Source organism: Castanea sativa, chromosome 9 (genome assembly GCF_040712315.1).
Source record: "Castanea sativa cultivar Marrone di Chiusa Pesio chromosome 9, ASM4071231v1".
NCBI lineage: Eukaryota > Viridiplantae > Streptophyta > Magnoliopsida > Fagales > Fagaceae > Castanea > Castanea sativa.
This window is the reverse complement of record NC_134021.1, coordinates 6670392-6688852: the sequence shown is the minus strand read 5'-3', so window position 1 is coordinate 6688852 and position 18461 is coordinate 6670392. Positions and strand designations below refer to the sequence as shown.

At 36.8% G+C, this 18461-nt stretch overlaps 1 protein-coding gene and 1 pseudogene across 1 annotated transcript; one reads left to right on the top strand and one right to left on the bottom strand.

Moving 5' to 3' along the window:
• The first annotated feature begins 3347 nt into the window (after positions 1-3347).
• LOC142608666 (protein NUCLEAR FUSION DEFECTIVE 4-like) lies at positions 3348-7573 on the top strand (annotated as a pseudogene).
• A 367-nt stretch (positions 7574-7940) lies between these two features.
• Positions 7941-12518, bottom strand: LOC142610573 (glycine-rich RNA-binding protein RZ1C-like). The gene is made up of 3 exons (XM_075782415.1): positions 12246-12518; positions 12022-12132; positions 7941-8859 (listed from the first exon to the last, which is right to left on the bottom strand). The coding sequence occupies exons 2-3, from the start codon at positions 12130-12132 to the stop codon at positions 8152-8154; spliced, it is 819 nt and encodes a 272-aa protein (XP_075638530.1). The 5' UTR covers positions 12246-12518; the 3' UTR covers positions 7941-8151.
• Positions 12519-18461: the final 5943 nt, after the last annotated feature.

The following is an 18461-nucleotide window of genomic DNA, read 5'->3' as shown; positions in this document are numbered from 1 at the left end:
AGTTATGCCGGGTCCTCGGACCTCCTACTTTGGGAAAATTAACATTTGAAGTTACTATTCTTAAGTGTCAAACAGAAACTTGGTTAAGTATGGTCCTCGGACCATAAACCTTGTGGAAATTGATATCTTGTTATTTGTTAAACATAACCTTAGTTATGCCGGGTCCTCGGACCTCCTACTTTGGGAAAATTAACATTTGAAGTTACTATTCTTAAGTGTCAAGCAGAAGCTTGGTTAAGTATGGTCCTCGGACCACAAACCTTGTGGAAATTGATATCTTGTCATTTGTTAAACAGAACCTTAGTTATGCCAGGTCCTCGAACCTCCTACTTTGGAAAAATTAACATTTGAAGTTACTATTCTTAAGTGTCAAACAGAAACTTGGTTAAGTATGGTCCTTGGACCACAAACCTTGTGAAAATTGATATCTTGTCATTTGTTAAACAGAACCTTAGTTATGCCGGGTCCTCAGATCTCCTACTTTGGGAAAATTAACATTTGAAGTTACTATTCTTAAGTGTCAAACAGAAACTTGGTTAAGTATGGTCCTCGGACCATAAACCTTGTGGAAATTGATATCTTGTCATTTGTTAAATAGAACCTTAGTTATGTCGGGTCCTCGGACCTCCTACTTTGGGAAAATTAACATTTGAAGTTACTATTCTTAAGTGTCAAACAGAAACTTGGTTAAGTATGGTCCTCGGACCACAAATCTTGTGGAAATTGATATCTTGTCATTTGTTAAATAGAACCTTAGTTATGCCGGGTCCTTGGACCTCCTACTTTGGGAAAATTAACATTTGAAGTTACTATTCTTAAGTGTCAAACAGAAGTTTGGTTAAGTATGGTCCTCGGACCACAAACCTTGTGGAAATTGATATCTTATTATGTGTTAAATAGAACCTTAGTCACTGTTGTTATTCTTATCACACACTTTGTGGAAATCAGTATCTTACCATTCGTTAACTTGGATCTTAAGTTCTATGTCTTTAAGTGTTAAACAAATTTTTGTAAAGAATGGTCCTCGGACCTTACATCCTACTAAAAGTGATACCTCAGATTACAAAGGCAATGTATAATATCCAAACTAAGTTAGTTTTTGTTGGGTTCTTGAATGATTCACTCTGCAAAGCAAGTGTGCATATGGCTGTTTAGAAGTTATAATTGTTTGTCTGTTGGAGTTAGACTTACTTATTCTGTTCTTTCTTTAGCTACGTAATAGGGATGACTTTCATGACAAGAACAAAAAGTATAAAGTAAAATAAATATAACTTGAATGAAAGTTGAATAAACATTGTTCTTCATTAATTATAAGCAGAGTACATCATTCTATAAAAAAACTGAAAAGTATAGAAAAAGTCCTATGCTAGGCCCTAAGTTTTGGGCGGGGGGTCTTGAAGGGAAGTGCTGCCAATTTTGGTGCTCTTCAACTCCAACTCAAAGGCAGACAAAACTTGTTTTCCTTTTTTTGTTAGAGGAAGGATGGGCTCTATATTCAGGCTTTGCTCCTTCTTGGCAACTTCACACCCGTCCTTCTCTTTATGGGAACCTTCAGGTTCTGTAGGATCAGGAACGAGTTCTGGCACCACAGGAGGAGGAGCAGGAGAGGCAACCACAGGAGTGCCTTCTATCTCCTATATTTCTATGGGAAATCAAACATTCTCGGGCTTCCTCAGCTCAGAAGCTTGGGGAACCTCTGTTGCATTTAAGGCCTCTTCCCAAACTTGTTGACAATATTCTTGGCACAAGGCAGCAAAAGCTTTTGTCAACAGGTCTTGTGTTGCAGTCATTCCCTCCTGGTAGCTGGCCTGCTTTGAGGCCTCGAATGAGTGCTTGTGAGTGTGAGCTTCCTCCTTCATTTTCATAAGCTCTTTCTCTAAGTCAGAGCATTCCTGTTGGGCTTGGGAGAGCTCATCGTCCTTTTGATGAAGAAGCTTACGTTGCCCCTCAACTTAGTTCTTCATCGTCTTTAAGCTGGCCTCGGCACCATCCTTTTCTCTTTTTAGATCGGCCAGCTGCGATGTAAGTCTCCTATTTTCTGCTAGAGCTTGGCTTAGGGACTTTTCTGTCTCCTGCCGCATCTCCTGCTCCATTCCAGCTAGCTTCCGAGAATCCTCCACGAACTTCTCGGCAGCAAAAACTTCTTGGATGGCCTGCGAAAAATTTCAGAGGGTTAAATGCGGTAAAGTGCTTACAAATGAAACTAGAGCATAAGTGCGAGGTGGAACTTACTAGAGCTAAATCCCTTTTTAAAGAAACGAACAGTTGAGGCTGGCTCATCTTTTCCAAGGCTTCCATGTCCTTGGGCAGCAGAAGATGACGTTTCAACACCTCGGCCAGGTGGAGGGCATAGCCTTGTTGAAACGCCCTAATGTTAGACTGGAGGGGAATTGGTGCTCCATCCAGTCTCAGTTCGGGAGACCACATAGCTGGTGCTCGGCGCACCTCGGCCATGTCTCTGATCTCCCCGCTCTCAACTGAACGGGCACGTCCCTTGCCCTTATCCAATTTTTGCTGCTGAGCCGGTGGTGGCTGTTGTTTTAGCTTCTTCTGCTTCTCGCCACCAGCCCCCTCGGCCTCCACCTTCCTTTTCTTCTTCGGATCATCAGTAGGAGGCTTGGGGTCGGATGGAGGAGGGGGTGGTGGCAAGGTAGGGGGAGCTTGAGATCCCCTCGCCCCCTTTTTAGCAACTCTCTCGCCTCTTGTTGTCAGGAGGTCCTTAAGCACATCCATGTCCTCTTTAACAAAACTGTCGTCTAGACGTGCTATCACTAGACCGGCTATCCCAAAGGTCTCGACGGCTTCCTCTTCCTCGCCGGAACGGACGACAAATGGGCTTCCACGAGGCCTTTGGACGTCCTCAAGTTAAAACTTATTTATCTCTTCGTCCAACGTGTTCGACAAAGACATTTGCTCCTCTGGGACGACTGTTGCCTGAGAGTGCGTGGTGAGGGGGATTGCTGCGATGGGCTGTGTATACAATATTGTGTGGGGGTCGTCAGGAAGGTCGTGGTCGGCTAAGAAGTGCAGTCTGGCTACGTGAATCCTTCTTTGCCTCCGGTCACCCGCAATGATGGCGTTCTCGATCTCCTGGAAGTCTGAGGAGATAGGGTCGTACCCTAATATCAAATGAGCTGCCTTAAGTTGTAAGTCTTCACTCACGAACACCTCTGAGCGTAGCACTCGGTTCAAATCCGCGACATTGCAGTGGCTCAAGCGAGGGCGCACGTGTTCTTTATCTGCAAAGAAAAACACCAAAACAAACAAACATGGTCAGATTTGTAGGACATGTAATAAACTAAAGTTAGACGCTTAAGTAAATGCAAATGCACATTTTAAGATGTTATATGGAGCTACAGGGTGGGAAGTTAGATCCTAAGGAGTCACACCTGGATCTCCTCATTCGACTGGGTAGTGGGGGCTATCGTGCCAGTTGCCTGAGGCGATGAGGTAGTCATCCTTCATGCCTTTATTGGACTTGGGCAGACAGGAGATCAACCTAACTACGCTAGAGCGGGATTTGATATAATAGCCTACCCTAGTGAGTTCGTGGCATTCGTACATAAAAGCGACGTCATGCTAGATAAGGTTTAGACCCATCTGCTCGTTTAGAGCATCGACACTTCCTAAGACTCTAAAGACTTTGGGAGCGCACTGGTCGGGACACAACTGGTGGTTGCGGAGGTATTCCCTAGTCACGCTTCTCATAGGGAGGGTCATCCCACCTTCTATGAAGGCAATCATGGGAATGATAACCTCTCCCGTTTTCCTAAACCCAGCCACGACTTCCGCCAGACAGTATCTTAAACCTACGTCGCTAGGAATGTGATATTTGGCTCTAAAACCTTCCATCCCAGCGGCGGTATCAACTAAACACTTAAATTTTCCCATTAGAAAGGAACGAAAAACTGAGTTTTAAGAGGGAGAATGGTTAAAATGGGAGCCGAGGACAGGATCCGAGGAGAATGGGTTAAAGAAAAGGTAGGAACTTACGAGTTTGAGGTTGTGCGAGTTTCCACAGATTTCTGCAGAGAAAAGGCAACTACTGATGTTTTTATGGGATTAGCCTCTGAAGAAATAAATGAAGGCGCATGTTTCCAAAGCGTCACGACGTGCAGGAAGCGGCCTCGAAATTGCATTCATCCTGCCCACATTTTCAGGGGGTAACAAGGGCCGTTAGATGCTCATCTCACCGATGAACGTGGGGGACAATGTGTAACTTATGGTCATAAATGCGCGCGTTTTTGAAATTGAAACCGCCAAGTGGCATCCTCTGGAACACGAAACGATCCCCACACGCGTAGTTATTTACAAAACGTGCAGGGTAAAATCTCGTTGGATCAAAACCCTATTTTTCTCCTCGGATGTTGAAAAATAAAGTTTTTAGGGGCTATTGTAGGGAGTAAAGGAACCCAAGCAGGCATTTGGGCCTTTGGACTCTAGCAAGGAGGGTCGACCTGCTCTTAAATTAAAGAACTTGTTAGTACTGCAAATTAGCCCATATGCCGAGGGTCTGAGGACACATCCGAGGGTGAGTTTCTCCTCGGACAGACCCAAGAGAACTCGGAGATTCACTACGAAGGTCAAGGTAGAATTCCGGAAAGACTGTTGGTTAAGAGGGGGAAACTCTGAACCTTTTAGATACACCAGTGCTAGAAAAATATCATGAGCAAAGGCAGCCACTTCCACATTAAAAACTCTGCACCTACCTCCCTAGCCGCATTAATGGGGAAGTGGCCCCTGAACAATAGAACTGAAACTTTTGGTTAGTATTTAAAGACACTAAGAGAAGAAATATCTAGAGGGGAGGGGATTTGAGCAACACGTGGATAAAGCATTAGGAGAAGAAGTATTTAAGGAGGGTGAAGGCCAAAGAAAAAGGGAGAGGAGTCAGTAACCAAGAAAGAAATTAAGAATTGTAATCTTTAAGAAAGAAAGAAAAATAATATAGACGTGGTCCTCGGCTCACGTCCGAGGAGGTCCATTTGCAATTATCATTTATTATTTACAAGTGTTTGCACACCTTAGCCTGTTATCAAGTTCTCAGTACCTCTAACTTAGATTTCAAGTCCACACTCTACAAATTTTATTGTCTAAGACTCATTGGGCCTGAGCCCATAATTGTCTTTGAGTCCAGGTACAATTGTGCACTTACAATTATAACCTTGTGTTAGAAATAAAATAACATTAGTTTGACCATCTAATTGACAAGTTAGGTTCTAAAACACACACACACACACACACACACATAAGACTAGTGGGAGAATTGGGTTCTAAAATAAAGGTACACTACAAGCTTTATTCAAAAATAATAATATTTATTTCTAACACAAAAATACACTAAAAACTCTATACAAAATGAATTTCTTTCCAAAATAAATATAAAAAATGTTGTAATAATTATTTCATAAAAAACTATTTCATTTCTTAAATTGTAGTGTATATCTTATCTTTCAACAATATGAATTTCTGATTTTCTGATGAACTCCAAAACTTTTTATTTTTCTGTAAAGAATAATCAGATTGTGCTAAAGTAATATGATAAACATTTTGACTCACATTGATTGCTCCTCTTTACTGTCAACAAGTTGAATTGTTCAAAAATGTATCGCTATCAAGATCATATGTATCAAATGGAAACTATATTATTAGCGTCCATGTTGGGTATCGATGCTTGACATTTTTATTTTGTAATGCAATAAATTGTTTGTGCATTACAATAACCTCAAACTATAAATAACAAGAGCTTGATTGCTCTCCAACGAGATAGGACAAGTAAGTCTAGCCCTTGATAACAATACAAACTAGCTCCATACGTATGTATGGCATGGTTAAGTCTCACTAGTGTGTAAAAGAGTTAGAACTTGAAAGAAAAAAAATGGAGGGTGGGTTCTGTAGTAGAACTTGTAATGGTGGTGTTTGGAAAGACATAAGGGGCTTCAGCTTGAAGTGCTTTTAGGCCGATGGTTCATGGTATTTGCATCACTCTTGATCATGTGTGTGGCAGGAACATCTTACATGTTTGGTTTATACTCCAACGACATTAAATCAACCTTGGGCTATGATCAAACCACCCTCAATTTGCTTGGTACTTAAAGGATTTGGGTGGCAATCTTGGGATCTTGTCGGGGCTAATCTACGAGGTTGTTCCACCACTGGTGGTTCTCTCCATTGGCGCAATCATGAATTTCTTAAGCTATTTCATCATATGGCTCACAGTCACGGGTCACATTGCCAAACTCCATGTATGGCAAATGTGTCTCTATACATTTATTGGTGCTAATTCACAGTCATTTCCTAATACTGGAGCATTAATCACCTGTGTTAACAACTTCCCTGAGAGCTGTGGCAGTGTCTTAGGCCTCCTCAAAGGGTTTAGTGGTCTAAGTGGTGCTATTATCACACAACTCTACCATGCTTTTTATTGAGACAACTCGAAGGCTGTCATCCTGCTAATTGCTTTGCGTCCAGCCATCATTTGCTTGGTTTTTCTTCCAACAATCCGGGTCATGAAAATTGTTCAACAACCAAGTGAGGTCAAAGTTTTCTATAATTTCCTATACATGTCACTTGGTCTTGCTGGATCTCTCTTGGTTATAATTATTTTACAGAATAAGCTCAGTTTTACAAGAATTGAGTATGCTGGAAGTGCTTCTATCGTTTTAATATTGCTTTTCCTTCCACTTGTGATTGTCATAAAGGAAGAACTAAAGCTCTGGAAAATAAAAGATCAGAGCCCCAATAATCCTTCCCAATTGGAAATGGTTATTGAAGATGCACCAGCAACTTCAGAGAGGTATGTGGTTTCTTGCATGAACAATATATTCAAGCCACCGGACAGAGGTGAAGACTTTACCATACTACAAGCAATTTTCAGCATTGACATGTTAATTCTACTCGTTGCAACGACTTGTGGCATCGGAGGGGCATTAACCGTCATCGACAATTTAGGTCAGATTAGAAAGTCATTAGGCTATCCAAGTCATAGCCATAGCATCCCAACCTTTATCTCACTTGTGAGCATATGGAATTACCTTGGACGAGTTGTTGCGGGCTATGTTTCTGAAATCTTGTGGGAAAAGTACAAGTTTCCTCGTCCTCTAATGCTCACTATGATAATTCTTTTTCTCCTGTGTTGGCCATGTTCTCATCGCCCTTGCTGTCCCCAATTCTCTCTGCTTCAGTGATTATTGGATTCTGCCTTGGAGCGCAATTACCAGTATCGAGTGCAATCATTTCAGAAATATTAGGCCTTAAACACTACTCTACTTTGTACCATATTGGGTGCATTTCGAGCCCAGTTGGGTCCTACATATTTAATGTGAAAGTGGCGGGCCATTTATATGACAAAGAAGCTTTGAAGCAGATGGATGCTCTGGGTCTCACAAGAAGAGCAGGGCAAGTGGTGAATTGCAATGGAGTGAAGTGTTATAAATTGGCTTTTATAGTAATCATTGTAGTAACATTGTTAGGGTGTCTTGTCTCATTTGTTTTGGTGCTTCGGACGAGAAAATTTTACAAAGGTGATATCTACAAGAAATTCAGAAAGGAAGCAAAAGAAACTGGCAGTTAGATGACATCAATTGAAGTGGCATCACCGCAGAAATCAAGTTGGAAAAAGCTGTTACTGCCACTACTGTCCTGTTGATGCTGCCACTCAAAAGCAATAGTCTCTTTTCAAATTACTTCTGCCAAATTGTAAATTAGCTCACTACTGTACCTCTATAATTCCTTCCATTCCTTTGCATCTTAATTCAATTCAGTCATGGATCCTGACCTTTCAATTACAGTCTCCAACTCATTGTGCAACTGAGAGTTTGGAATTCATATTCCATCTCTAGTTTGTAGGAAGTGGAGCTAGATCAATTTTCACTTCAAATTAGTTTAGGGCCTTGAAATGGAGACTAATGAAGCGTAGAAGACATGAGAAGAGCCGAACCTGATAATAGCCATAGATGATGACTTCCATACATTCATTAAAATCTCATATCCTGAAATTACTTAAAAGCAAGAAGCAAGCAAGAGAACTATTTAAGGTAGCATCCATCAATCTCACAACTACAAACTGCCCCCATCACATGGATTCGAATCAGAAAACCTGAGTAGCTGGTGTAAACAGAAAATCACTGGTAATTAAAAACAGAATCTGTCTCAGTACCGATCGTAAGCTGGACGACCACTCCCTCTAGGACGATCGTAAGGACCAAGCCTGTCCCTATAGCTTCCCCTGTCAAAACGGCCTGGACGTCCACTTCCATACCTGTCACCAACACCTCTTAGGCCTCCATCCCTGTCATAACCTTTGTCTTTGCCATACCCATTTTGAGGTGCCCGATCCATATACCTCTCACCTGCAAAGCGATCACCACCAGGTGGGTATCTTTCATGGCTATATCGATCACGGTTCCCGTACCTGTCATCTCTGCCATCCACACGGTCCCTGTCTCCATAGCGCCCCCCATCATAACGGTCATCAAAACGGTCTGCCCCAAAGCGATCTCCATGGCCACCAGCTCCACCAAAGCTTGAATGTGACGAGACCCGGCCACCTCTACCACCATCATCTGAAGGACATTCACGGGCAAAATGTCCTGGACGGCCACACTTGAAGCAATCAGTACGCCCTGCAGATCTGTCTCCACCCCTGTAACTGTCCCTACCACCAGACATATGGTCCCTATCATAGTCATAACCTGGACCTTGACCACCCAATTTTGGTTTTGCCTTGTTAACTGAGATGACCTGACCATCTAACTCCCGGCCATCCATATCCCTAATAGCCTCATCCATAGCTCGACGATCAGCAAAGGTAATGAATCCAAATCCACGAGGACGACCGGTATCCCTGTCCACCATGACCTACACAGACATCAAACATTAGTCCAATTATGACATTTGAACAGATCCACCCCATGTCTAGTAATGTCCAGTCCAACAGCAAAATGGTTCATAAGAGAGTTGTTTGAGTATTCTTGAGGCTCTTCACAGCACAAACTTTGTCAGCATTTCAATCACAAGAATCATCCAGAAATACACAATTAATAACAAAAAGATTATCTACTTAAAAAAGAAAAAAAGAAAAAGAAAAAAACTAACAAGAACTTCATTCAAGGTGAATTTAGATTGATATATACTGAATCACTGATATTGATAACAAATGCAGCATCACCTGCTCATTGTTCACCATTATTATATACCAACAATATGCAATTAAGACACAAGAATCAAACTAGGTATCAAAAGATTCAAATCTAGAACGTTTATTATTACAACTGCCACCAGATAATATCAGCTATAAACACAGTATTAGAACCTATGACTGTCACTACAGCAATAAGTTCACCCTATGCACTAAAGATCAAAATCATATATAATCTAACTCCCCAAGCAAAATCCCTCCCATGCCCTGCCATGCCTATGCTTCAAATCACAACATAATCTTCAAGCTCCCCACCCCCCCCCCCCCCCCCGACATTAAGACACAAGAATCAAACCAGGTATCAAAAGTTTCAAATCTAGAACATTTATTATTACAACTGCCACCAGATAATATCGGCTATAAACACAGTATTAGAACCTATGACCGTCTGTATCAAAAAAAAAAAAAGAACCTATGACCGTCAATACAGCAATAAGTTCACCCTATGCACTAAAGATCAAAATCGTATATAATCTAACTCCCCAAGCAAAATCCCTCCCATGCCATGCCATGCCTATGCTTCAAATCACAACATAATCTTCAAGCTGCCCCCCCCCCCCCCCCAAAAAAAAGGATTAAATCATTACTTAATGTAAACAGGTATTATGGATCCGAAAAATTTTTAATTAAAAAAAAAGCTAATATGGTTTCTCCATTTTCTTCCTCCTTTTAATTATAAAATGGTGTATTTGTGGTGAAACAAATTTGTCACAATGCTTTAGATAGGAGGTCACACTAACTCAAGGGTTAGCTGACTTAGCTCTATAAGTAAAAATATTACAGTGCCTCAGCTGGAGGTCACATCCATATTATCAAAACATAGATTCATCTTGTGAATCGATTTATCCAGTATCGTGTATCATATCATGTTTGCAAGATACATGAAGAGTTTACAAAATTTATATTAAAAATATATATAAATATACACTTTTTTATCAGTAATATATATATATATACACATTGAAAGACAAATTTATTACACACTTAGGATATAATCAATTAGTATCATTTTGTCATCACTAATGTAATAATATTTATCAAAAAAGATAACCTATTCAAATCAATGTCTTGTATTTGTTATAAAAATGAAAATATGACAACAATAAAATGTCACTATTAACAAACAATGCAGGCAACAAAAACAGATCCAATCTAGCCTAATGTAAAATTCAAGGTAGTTGAACATTATGATTAAGGACTCATAGCACACCACAGAACACAAACTAGGGCAATAAGTTTGTTTGACCATATTATTAATGAGCAGGGATGATTTCAAGGGTCCTAAAAAATCTTTTTCCAGGGTATCATTACTTATTAGGCTCTCACTCCAAGTGTTTGCTTGTTACCCATCTACGAAGATTGCTAGAGCAAGGACACCATATCAATGTTCATCAACACTTGAGGCTGCCATTACCTCTTGCTGAACTAGGGAAACCTCTGTCCAAAGGACTAATAACACCTGGCTAATACCATCAACACCATCCACGGCCACGCCATGAAAAACCACCAATCCCGGCTCATCAGACCATCATTCCAAACATATTATTATATTGAGTGCCAAACGATACAGACCAATACGCTAATTCATTATGATTTCTACAATACATGGCTATGAATCATCTAATACACAGGTGTTTGTGATTACATGTAAAGTTCAAAACTTTTTCTAATTGATTTTATACAGAGACTCAATGAAAGCTATTCTAACAAACAGGGTTGGCTTCATTATGTTATTAAATTCAAGTAATCTTCTATCAAAACTATAGTAACTAGTAAGGATGAAGGATAAACCTAGATACATAGGTATATGTACGGAAATCCTATCTCAAAAGAATAATGACACCCTAAATAAAGAATCAGACATTTATTAATCAAATTATTGACTCCATCATAGTCTGATAGATCTTTTGAAGAACTAATTAATCAAACATGTAATACTAGCTATGGTCACACCAACTTGAGGGTCGACTCTATCAGTACATGTAGAAGCCACTTACTAGAAAAGCCTTCACTACACTACTCAGATCACATATGCTATCTGGCATGTATCTGTAAGGAAAGAATTGTGAACTATTAACAAACCAAATGGTTTCTGCCTTTTTCCTATCCTTGGCAAAACATAACAACCAACAGTTTGCACTCTTACTCTTTCTAGTGGACCCAACATAAAACAACATATGATCGGATCCGCAACACAATGCAATGTTATTCCAATCCATGAAAAAAAGCAAATTATACAAATGTTCCTAAGATGGCCAGTTTAACTCTCTGACAAGAGAATGTATTAGTTAAACCTAATAAAATTTATATCTGTTGAAAGCTAGGAAGCACAGACACGGATACTGGTACGGGTACAATATGAGCTGAAAAATTATAACATGACACAGTGGGTACGACATGGGTACAGCGTCCATACTTCTTGGGTTGAAAGCAACAAAGAATAAACATGTTAATCTTTGTGACAACAAGCACCCACAATTAAAAAGTGCCTGAAATTTGGTCTTAAAGAGTTCAAAAGCTCCCATGAAGCAAAATAATCTTAAAATTGGAATTACAATTTACACACTAAATAAAAGGACCTTTTATAGAAAAAAACCCTAAATTCAGTTAACTATAATCCAAATCTAGCTCTAATATCACCAACCACTACCATATATACCACAAACAAAAATTATCCACACAAAAAAATTCAAATTGAGCTTGCAAAAAAGGTAAAACTGTAATTATACAAAAACCCAGATTCCATAGAAAAACAATAATTATATTAAAAGAGAGAGAGAGAGAGAGAGAGAGAGAGAGAGGAATGAGAAGCATAAACATACCAAAGATTCAAGAATTTTGCCATAGCGAGTAAAAGCATCTTCAAGCTGTTTCTCAGTGGTCTCCCAAGCTAACCCTCCTACGAATATGCGATTCTCGTCTCTCCCAGCCATCTACGTTTATATAAATACATAAATTCAAACAAACCAAAGTAAATAAACAAATCCCAGAATTTAAAAAAAAAAAACACCAAACAGAGAGATAGAGAGTTGAGAGAATGAAAAACCTTGGAGAAGGAGAGCAGAGATAATGATGAGATTTGTGATGTGTGTCAGTGTTGGTAGCCGTACGAAGAAGAATGTTGTGAGAGAGAGAGAAACCCTAAAAAATAAAGCGTCAACGGTGAGATTCAATTTCCCAATGATATATGATATATGATATATGATATAAGCGATGAGTGATGTGAATGAAAAGAGAGAAAGATCTGGTAGAGGCTATAGCTGCTGCTAGATTAGATATTTGTACGGCATATCGATCTGTTTAATTGTTTTTTCGCTATAATAAGTAAGGTGTCGTTTGGTACCGTTTCAATTTTTTTTTTTTTAAATGTACGGGACAATTTTTATTCTCAAGCTAATAAAATAAAATGCTCGTGGGAAGGAAGGAAGGAATAAGGATCTCTCTTTTTAATTCACATAATTTTCCTTTTTTTCTTTTCTGGTTGTTTGTTTAGATGAAAATTTTTTCTATTATTTTATTTTTATGCAGAAAATCATTAATATTTTTTTTTTGTAATTTTAAATAATTGTATGAAACAAAAATTTTATTTATGAAAACAGGTCATAAATTAAAAAGATATATTTTCTGTTTTTTTTTTAATTTTAAATTGAGGGCATACATTAGAAAAAACATTAAATACATTTGCTTCACATTCAAAACAATAAATAGCATTCATTGAGAGCATGCCCAGGGGAGAGTACAGAACTACTTTTTTTTTTTTTTTGGAGTTGAGAAGAAGAGAGTATAGAACTATAGGTGGCATATGAGAGTAAAAAGTTAGAGGTGATCATATATACACCCACGGAAACCACAATGATGGACCTATTTGACATGTGGGTGGTATAAATTGGTCATTTATAACCAAGTACAAAGTGTTTAGGGGTCTAGAGAGGAAAGGGTTCGAGTTGTGAGGTTAGCAGCATGCTGTAATTATTTCTATAAAAAAAAAGTGTCAACTCCTCTTTTCACTCTAAGATTTTCTTTTTTTGAGATTTTCTAGGTGAAATTTACTCTATTAATATGAATTGTTTTTATTAATTTATATAAGATAGAAATTCTAGTCTAACATAATCTAAATGTATATGCGTGTGAAGTTTCCTCCTAAAGACCTGAATCACGGCTCTTACTTTTTACACTTTACAAACACTTATACTTGTGAGGTGATCATGATACCAAAGATGTGCGAATGATTCAAATGAAGTTTGTTAATCTTCATTTTTTGCACCTTTGTTATGTACATGGACTTGAAAATGAATTAAATTAATTAATTTCCTACTTTTTATTTTTAGAATACTAAGTATTTTTTAATACACACATGGGAAGAGGGGAGAAGATTTTTTTAAAAAAGAAATTTACAGTGGTGTATTTCCTACTTTACTCTATGTTTATATATGGGAATAAAAATTGATGGAACCACAAAAAATCCAAGAAACCTTACAAAAGGAATGATATGTTTTTGTTAAAAGCTCAAAAGCCAGCATGTGAGTAAGTTGGGATAAGGAGATCAAATGATTTTCAAAATGTTCTTCTAAATATATTATCCATTAAAGAAATATTTTTGTAGAGAGTGAAGCAAACAACCTAGCCCAATCTAGATGAGAATGGGCTAGAATGGAGGACCAGTATAACTAATTTGTAGAGGTGGATTGTCAATGTCAACCCTCCAAGCCTTGGTAGCTTCAGTTTAGTAATTTAAAGAAAGAAAATTGGCTAAGACAACAATTTTAATAGAGAATAATAACAAGGAAATAGAGATTCTTATTCAAGTTCTTCCTCGAGCTAGCCAAGGAGCAACAATTCTTAGGATATACACTTCTCGATTTCACAGTTCTCTCTCTCTCTCTCTCTCTCTCAGTTTTTTTAATCCCCATTTCAGGAGGATCTTCCTTCCTATATATAACTGCTTAGATTACATCTCAGCCCTCCACTTGGACCGTTGTTGATTCCTCTTTAGATACTTGTCCCATCACTGCTTTGCTAGTAGTGGTAAAGTAGGTTGCAAGTTGTGGGGGCACCGTTCAAGGGTCATTCTGCCATTGATGCGACAAACTGAGTTGGTATAGTGCATTGAATGTGGAGATAATAGGTGTTTTATCTAGAAGTTTCCTCCTTCTCTTGCTTGCACGCCACTACTTCCTTCCTCGGCCTTCAACCTTATGGCCTTAGTGGTTTGTCTCTAGTCTCCTGAGGAGTATCTGCTCCTCAGGCTCCTTGGGTAGGATGTCTTTCTCAATTTCACTAATTGACCTATCCTAATTGTACTGGGCCTGATCTGATGAATAGTTGGGCCCAGTTTCTTCTCGAGTTGATTCCATTTGACAATCCTCTTTCCTCGGGCTTCCCCCTCCCACAATTTTCATTCATCATTTAGAAGTCACATCTAAGAGTTTTTGGGTTAGCATTTTCATATTACCATGTATTTTCATACATAATAACAATGTTAATGCATTTTTAGAATTAGGTGTGTCCTTGTGCATAAAATTAAATTCGTATTTTGATTCATGCTATTTTATTGTGTTTTGAAGTAAAATTCTTTGTGATGGTAATATCAATCTAGATTTTCGTGATGAGTGGTGAATGTTAATTCCATAAATTTCCTTTTTATTATGTTTTGTAGATGCTTCTAATCAATTGTGTGGTTGATAAATAGACTATTCATATTGGCATCAATTGTCATAATTTTTAGCATCCTTTTGTCAAGGATTTTAAAAATATGAAATTTTAGCTTTACAAAATTCATTTTACAGCTAGAACTTTATAATTTATAAAGGCACTCTCTTCTACTCAGAGAGAGAGAAAACTGGACTGAAATTGATCAAAATACTATACTGATGTGACTTAAGAAGAATATAATAACAATTTTGTGGCTACTTTTTGTACTCCCAGGGAAACTATTTGCGTACTCCCTGGGAAATTATTGCAGTCCCACATCACCAGAACACTTCCCCACTTTCTGCCTTATAAGCTTAAGCCGAAGAGAGTAATGTACCATCAGAATATATTTTGCATTCAACAATAATGTGTGTGTGTGTGAAAAAATTAATTAAATATAAATATTTAAATTACATTTTTAAAATAATTTTTTATATAAATGGAGAAGATGTTATTAAAAGGATTTTTTTAATATACCATGATTGGTTAACTAATTTGAATATATATATATATGTGTGTGTGTGTGTGTGTGTGTGTGTGTGTGTGTGTGTGTGTGTGTATGAAAAACATAATTTAATAAATTTTTTAAAATTACATAAGTAAAATATTGTTATATATAAATGGAGAAGATGCTATTAAAAGGATTTTTTTAACATATCATAATCGATTGACTAATTTGAACATATCCAAGTACATTAAAAAAAAAAAAAAAGTATACCCCCAATTCCATAAAACACATGTAACATGTCATATCAAGTTTTAAATATTATATAAGTTTAGAATTGTGGCATTTTTTTTTTCTTTCAAAAGATAAGAATAATGCCTATATTATTGAAACTTGAATTTTAAGGTAATCTTGTGAATATTTATCATTTTAACTATTGTTTTAGGGTTGATATCTCTAATTTCTAATACCTATTTTATTTGTATTTCTTATTCCATAACTAAATATTTTGACTCAAATAGAATAAAATTTCATACTTTTCAACCTTAGCAGCTATAACTACTCTGTTAGCTAATGTAGGCTTATTCCAGACCATGTTTAAGTCAATGGCCTACTTTTGTACTATCTCCTTTATTATCTAATGCTTGTTTATTTGGTATTAAAAAACATTAATTTTTTTGCCCAAAATTGGAAAGAAAACCTACAAAAAGAATTAATTTAAGGCTCAATTAGTCCAAAATGGTCCAAAAATAGACCTAAGTGAACTGAATTAACCAAAGTGAATTGTTATAGACCAAAGTGGACCGAATAGACCCAAGTAGGCCAAAATTGACCGAAGTTGACCAAATGGACTAAAGTGGATCGAAATAGAACTATTAGTCTAAAATAGACCCAAGTGAACCGAATTGATCAAAGTAGACTGAAATGGACCAAAGTGAATCACTTAGACCGAAGTGGACCGAAATGGACTAAATTAACCAAAGTGGATCGAAATAGACCTATTAGACCAAAATGGTCTAAAGTAGACCTAAGTGAACTGAATTGACCAAAGTAGAGTGAAATGGACTAAAGTGGATCACTATAGATAGAAGTGGACCGAATGGACCCAAGTGGACCAAAATCAACCGAGCCAAATGGACCAAAGTGGACCAAAATGAACTAAATTAACCAAAGTAGATTGATAAAGTCCGAATTGGACCGAAGTTGACTGAAATACTTCGTTGATGTGGCTTAACAAAAGCGTAGCAATAATAAATATTACACTTTAGTTCTTTTATATATATATATATATATATGGTAAAAGGGGAGGTATTCACTTATCCCAACTACAATTAGTATTCAACTTTTATTGTAGAGTATATAATATTTTGGTAACAAAAACTAAATAATTGGTTATTAAATAATTCACAATTCTCATATAATGTACCAAAGTTCTTACAATTTTACATTGAATAATTTTTATTTTATTTTATTTTTTGGGTATTTTGATAGGTTTTATTCACAGACTTATATGATTTTTTTGTTAAGTGATTCGTTGAGGACACAAATTGAAATGATTTAAAAAGTTCATATTCATAATTGAAAATTAGAAATATCCCATGTTTAATTTGAAACCACCCCAGACAATGAGGGGATTATACAATTTATTTGATTCTCTAATCCATATATATAAAGCTAAGAAAAAACCCGATCAGATCTTAAATTGGATTTTAATTGTTGTCAAATTTTGCATCACGTGTCCTATCTATATATTTTTTTAAAAATTTATAGGTTAGTTACTGTTATGCAAAAGACGAAAAGTCTAATAAAAATAAACCATAAAAAAAACCCAATAAAAAAGAATAAACTCGTGTGTATATCCATAAAATAAAATAATAAAATAATAAAAAGAGTAAAACTCATGTATATATCTATGACGTAAACAATGTATAATTTGAATCCATATATGTGTAATTGTGTTGTTTTTAATTGTACCGTGCATATGTACGAATTTTACATTAGTAAAGGATAGTTACATACATGGATGGAGTTAGAATTTAGAGTTAGGGGGAGGCGGTTTTGCTGTTGGTGGTATGCAGTGACTTCGGCCTCCAACTTTATTGCTACTTAGTCACTTAACGGGTAGTTGTTTAAAATTTTTTAAAGGGTCAGATTGTTTCTTTTAGGTAAAATTAGTTGACTAGGCTTAATTTTTTTTTATTAGTTTTACCATTGGTAATTTTTGTTGCTTATATATTTCTTTTTTGGATTTTAGACATATAAATTTTTTAATGGTCTTTAAAATGAGGAAAATGTTCGAACTACAAACTTTTTTACAAATTGCTGATAATGTAAGTGATGGGTCCAAATGTGAACTAATAAGAATTTGTTATCTTAACAGTTTGTAAAAAAATCAATGATATTTTTAAGGGAGCAAAAGTGTAATTTTATAAAATAAAATTGCTAAAATTAGTACCATATATAATAATTTTTTTTTCCTTTTAAAGGGGGGTCATTGTACCCAAATCCAACCATGGCTCCGTCCATGATTACATAGCACAAGAAAAGTGTAGTCACTTGACACAAACAAAAATTTTAGGTCCAATTTTTTTTTTTTTTTTTGTATATATTATATGATTTGATATTTTGATTAGACTAAGATCAATCATTTTATTTGAATCAATCAAATGGTAGATGTTGTGACAATGAATTTAATTAAACTTCGCTTGTGTGTGGGCTAAGTATTATATATTTTGTTCACAATCTGTCCCAAGCTTAGAAAAATGGGGAGGGTAGAGATATGTTGCCGGTTTCGTAAAATCTAATTACTCAAACTAATTTATTGTAGATTCATAACTGATCCAAAAATTTTGAGAAGAAGGCTTTGTTGTTGTTAACAATGTATTTTGAATCAAAAAAAAAAAAGTATTTAACCTAACTTAATCTAACATCGAAATGTTTGGGTAAATGTCTGGGCTATAGGTATCTGATCAACGAACTTTTACACACTTCAGATGTCGCTTATTGCTGTTCTTTGACCACTTTGTTCCTGTATGAAGAGCTTGTGACGCTTTGAATTTTGCATACTGCCATTTAACTAGTTACTGCGCTTCTGGGGCCTCTTATGAACTAGGGTAGCTCTTTCTG

Excerpts from the sequence above, each read along its gene's own strand:
- LOC142610573 (XM_075782415.1), bottom strand. The coding sequence starts at position 12,132 with ATGGCTGGGAGAGACGAGAATCGCATATTCGTAGGAGGGTTAGCTTGG. Across the intron at positions 8,860-12,021 it reads GCAAAATTCTTGAATCTTTG|GTCATGGTGGACAGGGATAC; the intron begins GTATGTTTATGC and ends ATGTCTGTGTAG.